The 13,309-nt window shown below is 31.5% G+C and overlaps 1 protein-coding gene across 1 annotated transcript; it reads left to right on the top strand.

The window, feature by feature from the left end:
• Nucleotides 1-3,321: 3,321 nt before the first annotated feature.
• Nucleotides 3,322-9,315, top strand: LOC8258856 (IST1 homolog). The gene is made up of 6 exons (XM_002533924.4): nt 3,322-3,585; nt 4,070-4,202; nt 4,314-4,417; nt 6,673-6,844; nt 6,948-7,088; nt 8,680-9,315. The coding sequence occupies exons 1-6, from the start codon at nt 3,536-3,538 to the stop codon at nt 9,061-9,063; spliced, it is 984 nt and encodes a 327-aa protein (XP_002533970.1). The 5' UTR covers nt 3,322-3,535; the 3' UTR covers nt 9,064-9,315.
• The last annotated feature ends 3,994 nt before the right edge of the window (nt 9,316-13,309 follow it).

Raw genomic sequence — 13,309 nt, forward strand, 5'->3', positions numbered from 1 at the left:
TTTAATTTTTTCTAAAATTAACCCATAATTACCTCTACTTTTATACTAACTCTTTTGGACACTGGACGTTTCAATCTAGAAATTTCTTATTCTGGTAATGGTTTAAGAGGAAAAATAGTTAGAAGAAGAAAAAAAAAAAATGCCGCTTTTAATCACTATTAGCCATTTTGCTATAACATAAAATAAATAATTTATAATTTATTATTAATTAAAATTCTTTTTGTAAGCCCATGATTTAAGTGTTACATATTGTGGCGTTCTCTAAAGTATCAAAATGGCTAAATGCACGCGTAGACACTTCTAATGATTTGTTATCTAGACACTTCAATTTACTTTTTTTGTCGTTTAAACACTAAAACTAATATTTTTGTCACTTAGACACTTAAATTTGCTCATTTTTATCATGTAAGCACGTGTGCATACACTTTTAGCAATTTAAGAAGCGACACATATTCAGTTCTTATAAAAGTCCTTATAATTTTTATAAAATTATATTTTAACCCTTATACTTTTTAAATACTTTATGGACATTATCTTTTAACCCTTAAATTTTTAAAATTTTATAGTAACTATAATTTTTCTTTTATAATATGAAATTCAAAAAAGTATTGAATTTGAAAGTATCTAAGATTAAATTCAAATTAAAATAGTTTTTTTTTTAAATAATCAAATAGAATTTCTAAATTAAAATGATGATGGTAGTCGTGGGTAGTGTGGGTGTGGTAGCAATTTGAAAAAATATATATATAATTCTTTTAATTATTTTAAGTATAGAAAATATTACTTTATTATTTTATAAATTTTTATATAGGATTTAAATATATTTTATAAAAATAATAGGGACTTAGAAAAATATTTGAAAACTAAAGTCAGTGGAAGTGTGCGACATTGGTACTCATTTGAAAAAATGAACAAATTTAAGTGTTTAAAAGGTAAAAAATGATTGTTTAAGCTTTTAAGTGGTAAAAAGAAAAGTTAAGGTGGCCAAGTCATTAAAAGTTCAGGTGCCTATATATATATATATATATATATATATATATATATTAAGCCTATCAAAATATGGTTGAAGTTTACATACCATGGGCGAATGCTATTATTATATTAAAGTCTAATTACCAACAAAATTTTAATACGAATCTAACATTGATAAGAACTTAGTTTCTGATGCTGTATATATACCTACATCACCCTCTTCTCAATTCATTCTTTAGTCATTGTAGTCTTAATTCATTGAAGATAGTCTTCTTCGTAATCTTTAATATTGTCTGTTTTTCAAATATTCAGCCATGGTTCTTAGTATTGTTGCTGCTAGTGGTGGTGGTGGTGATGGTCCTGGTCCCGGTCCCGGTCCTAAGCCTAACTACCTTTCTAAAACACACTGGACGTTGTATTCACGTGCAATGTGTCAGCTGCCGGCGGTTTGATTTTTGGATATGATATTGGCATATTTGGTGAGTTTTCTTCATATATTTTTTTCTACTTCTTGCTTATATATACGTACACACATAAAATATTAATGTGTTCATGTTGTTATACTGCAAATGCATGCAGGTGGTGTAACATCTATGGCTCTGTTTTTTAGTGGATTCTTTCCCTCAGTTTATCGGAAGAAAGCATTGGATGCTTGCCTCCACCAATCAGTGCTGCAAGTTCAATCATCTTACTTTTACTACGTTTACATCTTCGTTATACGTGGCTACTCTGGTTGCATCCCTTTCTGCATCATGGATCACCAGCAAACTGGGTCCAAAAATATCAATGCTTCTCGGTGGCCTGATATTCTTGATCGGAACAGCTATCAATGCTGGTGCTCAGGCTGTCTGGATGCTTATATGATCGATAAATTTGTGCTTGGGTTGTGCTGCAGCCTGCAGTCTGTGCTACTTTATGTGTCAGAGATGGCTCCATATAAGAGACATGGTTTTTTCAACATTGTGTTTCAACTGTCAATAACAATTGGTATCCTTTGTGCTAATCTCGTAAATTATGTGACTCCCATTTTGATAAGCATTCTAAATTAACTTTAAATATATATATATATATATATATATATAAATTATTTATTTCTTCATTTTAATCATCACTATTTTTATTTATTTCTTTTTACCCGAGCTTAAAACATTCCAATTGACAAAATGTCTTAAATTTGGAAGAACCATTAGTTCTAGAAAACATATATGACTAAAGATGGCTCCATGGTATAGATTTACTTTTATCTTTAATGAAGATCGAACCTTTCATAGCCATGGTCCACATTTTCTCTTTATTTGTTATGTTTTCATTTTCTCTTTCGTTATCATAGTTTAGTATGTAGTTATATAGGAAAAACTTGTTAATTATTGTTTTCTTTCATAAATCTTTTATTCCAGTTAATATAAACAATTAGCAATAGTTATTTTTCTTAGTTAATGGTTGTAAGCTAAATTATTATCCTGTTTATTCTTGTTAGGTAATATATGTCAATATCAATTTTAAATAATGTGAATGTTTATTTCAGATAATACCATCCAGGTTCGGTCTTTTGACTTTAATTTAGTGCCTAAATTTTCTACGCTTCGGTCACTTTATGATTGTGTTATCGTAGAAGGAAAATAAATTTTTTTTATGCTGTAGGTAAAGTAATGTAGTAACGAGAACAATTCCGACAGATGCCAAAGCAGAAACCAAGCCTATCAAATAATTAAATTTGTACAATATCTTAAAAATAATAGCAATTGAAATATTTTTAAATATCTATTTTAATGAAATTTTTAATCTGTTAGAAATATTTATTAATTCAGATATTAATATATATATATATATATATATATATATATAATTAGTCTTAAAAATATAAATAATTTTTATATTATTAATATAAATAAAATTTTAAAAATATAAAAATTCTGTTAAATTTTATCAAATAAATCTATTTTATATATTATTTATAATAAAAATAATAATAACTATACCACGTGCTGCTGTCTAACTCATAGACATTTTCTTAAATTAGACAGAAATTAATAAGCAAAGAATAAGTCAGAAAGAATATTTGTAGAATAAACTAACAAAATAGAGAAAAGAAAACTATCAATAGTTTGTTTTAGAAAGTGATTTTATGCTAAAAGATTAGGATAACTAAAAGTGTTACTTTAATTATTATCTTTAGAAACTAAGACTAAAAAAATAAAAATTAATTTTACTTTAATTTGATAGAAATTTGGAGTTGAAATTTAATAACAAATTTAAAATTCAAATTATTTTCTTTTTCTTTCTCAATTAAATCTTTGAGCGGTTAATTAACGAAAGAAAAAGAAAAATATAATAACGAAACAAATCGTAAAAGGTATTTGTTGATATGTGAGAAAATGGTGTTGGATCTGTAATTTGACTAAGCTGCAGGGGCTGGATAATAAGTAACCCAATTATCTATGATCTCTAGAACTCCCAAAGCAGAAGCTAAAGAGTGCGTAAGAGATAAAAAAGGAAAAAGAAAAAGCAATCTCTTTGAATCAAAGTCATTAACCAAAGGCCGTCTCCTCAATTGAAAGCGTAAATGTCACTGTTAAATCAGCTCTTCAACAGAGGCGTTTTTGGTGCTAAGTGGTCTGTTCATTTCTTAGTTCTCTCTCTGTTTTTATGTATTTATTATTATTATTCATTGAACTATTTAAATAATTTCCACTAGTTTTTAATTTCTTTGCTCATGCTGTTTTTCTTAATGATTTGATATGTGTCATAAACTGTGATTCTCAGAGAAATTTTTGCTTGTAATTATTATTGTTCCCTTGCAATTCTCGTTAGTCAACTTTTACTGTGCAGCTCGACGCTTTTCTGGAAAGAAAAAGTTATCAGATACCTATTCCCCAAAAATACATTTGGGTCCTTCTCAGCTCAAAGTTCTATGGCAGCATTAGTCTTGTTCATTATTAATTCTGTATATGGTGTCATGTGATTGCAATTGCGGATGCTCTTGTCAATTATTAGCTTTTGGTGCTTTGAAATTGAATAATTGTATCATGAGTTGCTCCCTTTTGTCTAAATTTTGCATAAAGTATGCAGTTTTGTTTTGATGAACTGGCTTTTGCAGCAAAACATGCTTGACACTGTCAATTTCCCGCATAAAATTGCTGCAAAACAAAAGAGATTTGCAGCTCAAACATATGCGCAAGGAAATAGCTCAATTTCTGCAGGCTGGTCAAGAAGCAATAGCTCGAATACGGGTACCCTTTCATTTTTTTTTGAAAAATTAGATACTGATATGCTTAATCAGGGCACTGTTATTTGAATCTCTAATTTCCCCCTCTTCTATGCATTTTTCTCTTCTATTTTAGGTGGAGCATGTCATACGAGAACAAAACATATGGGCTGCTTATGAGATATTGGAGCTGTTCTGTGAGTTTGTTCTTGCACGTGTTCCGATTCTTGAAAGTCAGAAGTAAGTCCAATTATTAAAAAGAATTTTTTTCTTTATTGGAGAGAATGTTTAAGTTGTTTTTGCCTTTCTTGAAATGGAAGCAGTGTCGAATTAGAGCATCAGTAATAGTTCATAGAAATTTGAAGTTATATCAAGACTCAGTTATTTATTTTTCCATGAGAATGCTGCTTCCCCACAATCCAAACCCAATATTGTTTTCTTACCAACGTTGGCAACTATTGGACTTCAAAAGAATCATAAAATCCTATTCAATTTTTTAATTAAAATATTGGTACGTACCTTGGAACCATTGCGAGTCTTAATATAAGAACGGAGTTAGCGAACTGGTAGTAAACTTTCCCTACACTTTGATCAATGCATATCCACAAGTGTGCTCCCCAGAACTATCTTTTAATATTCACGTGGCCCCTAGTGATTACATATAAAGTGGTGAAGCCTAGAAGGTATATCTTATCTGATTCTATTATGGATACCTTTTACCTTTATCGCTCGTGTAAGAAGAGCTTTAAGTATTTGCATAATCCTATGTAATTCCTTCGCAGAAATTATGACTTAAGACATAAAAGCTTAATGAAGTCGTTTACATAGCGCTCATGCCTTGAACAAAATTGTGTCTGCAGTGCAGCTACATCCTTCCTAAACTTGTATTCCTGATACTTTAATGCTGGACATTAGGTATAGGTTCCAAACTGGTTGAATACCCTTTTCAACTGAGTAACTGATTATATATCTTGAATCATAAAATCTTCTGGACTTCTTTCACTGAACTGATATACTTATTTACTAAAAAAGATGCTTATTTTATGTTTATAATATGATGTAGTGCTCCAATGCTTCTTTTATTCGCAGTGATTGAGGTTGCATTTTTTGTGAGTTTTAAGTAATCAGAATATCTTGCTTCACAGAATTTCAGTTTCTAATTAAAATAATATCTCAACAATATCAATTAGAGAATATGTTAAGAATCTTCGGATGAGTACTTGGTTTACCTATAGAAGTGAGTTCTTCCTTCTCTATACCACAATTTAAACATTTAGCCTTATCTCAAAATTCAGCAAAGTCTAAATTCACCTTCCACTACTTGCATCTATTGAAGTATTTTGTTTGACTGGTTGTTTCCAAAAAATTATTTCTTTGATTGTTGTTGTTTCGATAATCAATTATAATTAAAGCTCGGTTATAATATCTGATCTTGGAAAACATATTTTGTATACCTCTACATCGGTCTAGTGATGTAGGACAGCTACGTTGATTTTTGTTAGAAATAAAAGGTTTAAAATTGAATTCCAGGTCTAATTTGGAAGATGTTCAAAAAATTCGTATCTGTGATTTTGGGAGTGAGATTATTTTATTTCTTTTACAATTTAATGGGTTTGGTTATAGAGGTATAAAAGTTGTTCAGTTCCCCATTGGAGTCTGAATTCTGATCATAGACTACCAACAGTTAAAGCACACACACAAATACTAATATAAAACCTTTTATTTAATTTGAAAGAATTAGTTCTTAAACCATTTTTCTTGCAGTTGCCCTCTCTCTGGATATTATGTGGTGCAGTGCTAATCCTAGACTTAATACCAGCAGCAGCTAATATTGATTCACAATATTTTTATGATTCCATAAGGAACCAACTCTATTCCATGTTATATGAAAGTATTTTTCATATTGTATTCATGCCCATCGATGAATTACTGGAATTATTTCGGACCTAAAAGATCTCAGGTTTTCTTTTTGCCTCATACAACGTCTTGGGTTTCCTTAATTTTGTATTCTAGATAGTCAATCAAATTCATTAAGAATGGCTTTTAGGATAGTGTTCTCTTCTATTAAGTGCTAGGTCTGTTTTCAGATGTAAATTTTTAATAAGAAAAATGCAAAACACCAGGCATTTTTATACGAAAATCTAATATAGAAACAAAGGCAGGTGAGCAATTCTTTCTCTTCTTATTTTTTGCCTTACAAAGTAAATGTTCATTTAAGAAAATATTTTCTTAAATCGATATCCTTTTCTATTTAAGTCTATGGATTATTAGGGGGCTACTGAATTTGAAACAAAGCCAGAATACTTGTTTATTTTTTTGGTGGCATAAGATGCTTAAATACTGTCTTAATATCTTGTGGGTTTGTTTCCCTATTCTCTGATGCAATACTGGGTGCCTTTGGCAACACTATAAACAATATGCTCTAATGAGAGCACTCCTGATGTAACTCAGCTATGCATGCTGGACAACTTTCAACTGTTCTCTCTATATGACAGGGAATGTCCATTTGAATTACAAGAGGCTGTTGCAAGCATAATATTTGCTGCTCCGAGATGTTCAGAAGTGCCAGATTTATTGCAGATCAAGAATTTGTTTACTACAAAATATGGGAAAGAATTTGTCATGGCTGCTTCTGAGCTTCGTCCTGACTCTGGCGTCAACCGTGCAGTTAAGTGGCTTCGCTGTCTAGTTTTCTGCCAGTGTGCTATTTATATATGGCAGCTATTAAAACTAAAATCTCTTACCTATTTATTTATTGTTGTCTGTGCAGATTATCGAAAGGCTTTCAGTTAATGCTCCACCAGGAGAGGCAAGGCTTAAGGTTTTGAAGGAAATTGCACATGAATATAACTTGGAGTGGGATTCTTCTAATACAGAAGCCGAGCTTGGTAAAAAGCATGAAGATCTTCTGGTATATTTAACATTTTAGTTTCTGCTCTTGTTTCTGTTCAGAAAGTTGTTTATAATGATGTGGTTTATAATGGGCACTCTTAGCAATTATAATTATACTAGTTGCTTTTCATAAAAATAGACTAAACCATACCTTATTCCTGAGCTTCTTGCGCTCAAAAGTTCATGGTACCTGCCTACAATGTTTAATGGAAACTTGCTTGAAGCAAAACTTTTAATAGGAATCCTGTTAATACTAATCAAACAAACTATGATGACAGAAATTTGCAACTATACCATCAATGCCGTGATGGATTTCTTTCTTATTGCATATGTTGAAGTGAAACCTATAAATTAATTAGACAAACTTGTTACTTTTAGGTATTTTTAAATGGCAAGTATTTTGGTTGCATTTAGACTAATTAGCTTTAAAAAATTATTTCACCTTACTTATGCTATCTTTATTAGTCATATCTCAACTTTTACTTGTCTTGGTTTGTTAAAACTGCATATATGTGGGTCTCATTAGGACATGCTATGCATTGAACTCAACCAAGTTCTAGGTCTGACTAGTTGGGATGGAATGGCTTTTGTTGACTGATTAAACTGTTTTACTTGGGATTGAATCATGAATCTTTGTGAGTCATGATGCAACAGTAAATTTACTTCATCATGACCTGGAGATGGCAAATCCAAATCACTGATATAGTCCCAAAGGAAACACTGTAATTTGACCTCTCAGAGTCCACGTTGTGAGAAATCTTGCATAGCACCTTAATAGTCTGTTGTCTGGGATGTTCTAACTGCATTGATGTCTGGAACTCTTTATTTTATTTTAGATATGCTGAAGCTTTTTGACCACTATACAAATGACATGAGATGTAATGTTAGAATCCTGGCTGTACTGGTCATTCCCTCATGAGTAATTATGGTCCCAGATGATATGTTGATCTGTGTTGGGCGCTTTATGAGCTCCCAGCTGTATATAATTATTTACTCATCCTTTGGAGAACACTATTCGTATTCTATATATTTACTTACACAACATTGGAAGAAGAATATTTATACCTTTATATAACTTCACAACCTTCTTGGTTAAAAAGAATTTCTATCATTGGTACTTGTAGAATTAGCTGATACTTAGCTACTTAGAGTCTGCAAAAGAATCTTGATCACTTGACTTGATCCTCATTCAAAATTCGGGAAAAAGCGCACGAGCTCAATCTCATTCTGGGGCTTGGTGAATTTTAGACAAGCAGTAATATCACTTAGTTAGCCTGGCTCATCCACTCCTTGTACTGCAAAGCTGCCTATGGTGAAAAGTTAATGGCGGTTCCTATGCAAATTGCTTCAAGCATATAGTATTTACATGCCTTTTTCTTTTCCTGTTCTTCTTTTCTATTTCAGTAGCAAATCGTTTAACCAATAATGACATGGTTTTTGTGTTTGAAATGTTCTAAATTGCACGATCCCATTGAGCTAAATGATAATAAACTGAATTTGGAATTTGGGAAGCTCTGGAACACTTTATTGGACTTCTTTTTTTTTTCTTATGTTATTTATGTATTGAGTGATAACGAAGTGAATGATGACCTTTTTTATTTTTATTCTAGGGTGGATCAAAGCAAATTGTAGCTGAAGGTGCACTTTCTCAAGCTCCCATGAAACAGAGCTCCCCTAAACCTCCATGTCTTAATGGGACTAGTCCTATTATAGACACAGATAGCAAGCAAGGATTTGTATCTCAAAATGTACAGGCTCCTAGCACCATAAGTCATCTGACCTCTGTGGATAATGAAATTGAACCTTCAATCAGGCATCAAACAACAGAAGCATTTACAGATGCTAAAAGGAGAACATTGGCATCTTCTGATGTCCTGGAGAGAGCTCGAGCTGCCATTGCCTCTGCAGAGCGAGCAACTGCAGCTGCCCGTGCTGCTGCTGAACTAGTAAATGTTCAATTTGGTTCATTGAAGCTCCAAGGGAAGTCATCATAGTGCTTGAACAATTGTTCTTCAACTTTGATTCTCGTGATGCTAATCTGCAGCTATTCAATATCACAAAAGAAAGCATTTAAAATTGCAACTGAAAGAAGAAAATGTACATTATTACTGCATAAGACAGTGTTTAACAGAAGCTGTAAATCTGGAGTTGCTCCTAGGCGAAAGGCAAATTGTATTTACACTCTGATGGTCAAGGGCTGAATGTATTTGTTTTCCCTGCAATAAATTTGTGGTCTCTTTCTTGCACCTGTTTTTAATTTGGAGTAGCATATATATGTGTATATATGTTACCTTGAAACTTGATCCTCTTGCGATAATTGCAGTTGCTGTAAACCCATGAATGTACTAAATTTGCCACAAAACCCGAGTCACAGACACCATGGCCTGATGTGGTATTACCACCAACACTGGCTCTTCCACTGCCCATCTAAGTAGCCACCTTAGCATTAAGCTTGATCCCAGATATGTGGACGGGGAGACCATCCTATGAGAACACCGCCGATTTCAATTCCTTTTCATTTTCCACATACTACTATATTCCTTATGGCACACGATCCAGAATATCATCAGTAGCCAACTCAAAAAGAGGGACATCAAGACCCACCCAATTAGCAGGCCAAAGATGAACATTCTGCCAGTTCCCCAAGGACAAATCAATGCCTCTTTCGATATGACTACAAACCTGAAGAACACCTCTCCACAAAGAGGAACATGATTGATACACAGAATCCATGTTGCCAAACTTATCTCTCATATTTTGATTTAAGCATACTACAGAAAGGGACATCATTAGATTCAGAATGATTGAACATGTCATGCATAATGTTCATACCGTGACATTTTTTCTATGCCCAGTATAATGTTCGAACTTGTACATGAAGATTACCTGAAAAGTAAAACTAAGTTTGGAGTAGAAACTATAACGCCTTGAACCCATTAAAATGGGGTGAGAGAGTATATGAAGAACAAGAAATTCAATAGAGATTTTAACATAAAAAAACTTTGCAAAAACAATATATATTTTTGCATTCTTTATAATTTAGTCACGATTTTTAATTTTAGTAATATCATAAATATGATTTTTGATTTTAGTTTTTGTGATTTAATACACCAATTGAGAATTTAGTATAATATTTTTGATATAGCAATCAGAATTTGTTGAGCTAATCATCTCTGATCGCAGAAAGGTAAGAAACTTTAAATCATGAATTTTTTACCTTTCTAAATTTAATACATCAATAGAGATCTCAAGTCGTTCGATCGAAATTCTAGAAATAAAACTAGAATCAAATGAGTAACCGAATAATTCTTTAGTTCCAAGAAATTCTTAGACCGGAATCAAAGTCTAATTCCTTACAAATCTTTGGTCAATGCAAATATTACAATTGTAATTAGTATATAAACTTTATGATATTTTAAAAACACATATAGTAAATGAGCAAATACATAATAAAATTAAAAATATTCAATTTATATACCATTGAATATGTATTATGTACGTAGTTCTTTTATAGAGAAAAATAATTTCTTTTTCAATATTTATTTTTATAATTGCTTAGGAAGACTTTCAAAGGAAAACTATTATAACTTGTTTTGTTATTATTGAATAACAATTCATATTTATCAAAATAATAATGATTTAAAATACTAGATTTTCATTTAATCAATTAAGTACATCTATATCTACAAAATAATTCAATTTGTAAGCAAAATAAAATCTTAAGAGTCGTGATTAAATTGTAAAAAAAAAAAAAAAAAAGAAATTAAAATTTGTAATTTTGTTTTTAACTTGGTAAAATGGGAGACAGGGCGTGTACGTGACATAGTGCCTATTTTATAATAGAAATGTAAACATTCGTATGTTGATGTGTTAGGTATTTGGTTATGATATATAAAGACCAAAACATTTACGTTGTTAATCCCAAGCGACCCGACGTAGAAGCAGTCTGAAGAGGAAGCAAGTAGGCTTAACCCTAACCATCTAGCTAGCTCATCATCCTTTCCTGCAAACTACAAAACATTATACACACAACACAAGTGTTTATATCTCTGGCACAAACAAAGATTAGAGACAAAAATAAAAACAATTTTAAATAACTTCCTACAACAAAATACATTATATATATGAGATAATTAAGTGTTTTCTTTTTAAATAAAAAAAGTGAAGAAAAAGCAATCACACTTTTCAATACTACAAATATATGCAACTGAAGCCCACGTCTGTTTCAGAAAAGACACAAACTCTCCATGCATGAAACTCCAGAACCAAAACAAATCTGTAAAACACAAAGAAGGTACAAAATGATTATATATTTAAAGAGAAAGAGAGAGTGATAAAGATGTGTCTATAGAGAGGAGAGAAGTGAGTGAGTGAGTGAGTGAGTGAGTGAGTGTGTTTATTAATATAAATATAATAAGGACAGAAGTAAATAAGACGGAAAAAGGAAAAACCTGCGTGGGGGATTGTATGCCATAAGAGGGCATGAGTAGAGTAATGAGTTCATCAAAGGCGTGATCTGCACTTTGAACCCTACTTTGATTTTCTGCAATTGATGGGTCGTTTTCGTCTTGAATTTCGTTTATACCAACTACTCCTTCCCATTGGTCTCTTCAACACACTTGTTCTCTCTCTATATATATATATATATATATCTTCCTCTCTTTTCTTCTTCATGTCGCAAATTGCAATGCCCTTTTGTTTTCTTCTTTAAATTTTCTCCTTTCTTTTTTCTAACTTTACCCTAATTCTTAAAAAGGAACAAAATACTTATTTACCCCTTAAACTTTTTTATTCTGATTAACTGCCAATGGCAGAACCACAAATTTAGGTGAAGCTATAAAATAAAATAATGTGGAATAAGTCACCTACATTTATGTACATTTTATTTTATTTAATAGATGAATAACATACTCATCCAATATATGACTACCATTTGTACTAACTAGATTTCACTAATGCATATATATGATATTCACTTAAAGAGTAAGCACAATCGAAATGACCAAACTGGGTAGTTTGATTTGGTTAAGTTTACTTATTTTACAAATAAAAACATAAATTCTTTTTAATTTTGAATTAAATATTTTCTATAAAACTAAAACGACTCCAAGTTTTTAATATCATTAATAAAATGTTTTGATATACTAAATAATTTTAAAATTTAGTTTAAAACAAAAAATAAAAACTCTAAATCGAAAAGCTGAATAAATATTTATCCAATTAGATTTAATATGACTCCTTACTTTGGTTCGGTTTGATCTTCATTTTATAAAAACTCAACTCGATTCGGTTGTGCACCAACTAACCATTTGCTCACACCCCAATTCATTTATTGAATGAGTGTAATGTACAATGTAGACAAATATGAAGATACTCAATAAGTATTACCAACATGATTATGATCAACTTCTGATAAAGAATGGCTAGATTAGAAGATCATCTGAAGATAGCTCATTCTATATCTCAGATTGTGCGACCCAATGTTTATCCTGGAATAGATTCTCAAAGTGATTTCAGGTCAGGCCTTCTGTGGCACTAGTTTTACACTTTCCTTTGCAAGATATAGATTGGAGATGAGCTGTATATACAAATATGCATACAGGACTTGTTAGTTTATCAATTTGAAGTACATACGCCACTAACTTTCATATATGGGTGGCAGTAGCTAGCTAGCTAGTTAGCTGGAAATATATGATCATTTACTGGTAAACTTTATCGTCTGAAAAGCCTAACATTTCTAGGCACTAATTCATATAATAAAGGCATGTCAATTTTAAGCATAAAAAATGGGAACGTAGTTAAATCTCGTCGTGGGATAAGAAATTTTATTTTATTAGTATCTTTAGTCTAATGTATGTATAGACAGCAGCTAGGTAGGTTTCAAAGGTTTAATTAAGAGTGAAGGAGGTATTGGCGGCGTGTTGGGAGATTCCAATGGCTGTTATTTCTCATGTTCTTTTGGGTTTTAGGGAGTTGAACAAGGATCTAGTTGTAGCATTTTTGGCATTGATAATCAGAATTTTAGTGCGTAAAGCATCGTTGCAGAGTCTCTCTTGTAAAGCAGGCTGTTAGAAGGACTCAACTCTTAATTCAGTTGTATTGATTACTGTTTTGGTGGCTGATTGTGGAAACTTTTTCATTGTTTTCTAGTTCAGGTTTTTGGGGGACATTGTTCTTGGAGTTTCTTTTGGTGAGGCCTATTTCTATAGACTTTAGGGGGATTCTATGTACTTGCTGCAT

This window comes from Ricinus communis, chromosome 4 (assembly GCF_019578655.1).
Source record: "Ricinus communis isolate WT05 ecotype wild-type chromosome 4, ASM1957865v1, whole genome shotgun sequence".
Lineage (NCBI taxonomy): Eukaryota > Viridiplantae > Streptophyta > Magnoliopsida > Malpighiales > Euphorbiaceae > Ricinus > Ricinus communis.

Excerpts from the sequence above, each read along its gene's own strand:
- LOC8258856 (XM_002533924.4), top strand. The coding sequence starts at position 3,536 with ATGTCACTGTTAAATCAGCTCTTCAACAGAGGCGTTTTTGGTGCTAAG. Across the intron at positions 4,203-4,313 it reads AAGCAATAGCTCGAATACGG|GTGGAGCATGTCATACGAGA; the intron begins GTACCCTTTCAT and ends CTTCTATTTTAG. Across the intron at positions 6,845-6,947 it reads ACTCTGGCGTCAACCGTGCA|ATTATCGAAAGGCTTTCAGT; the intron begins GTTAAGTGGCTT and ends TTGTCTGTGCAG.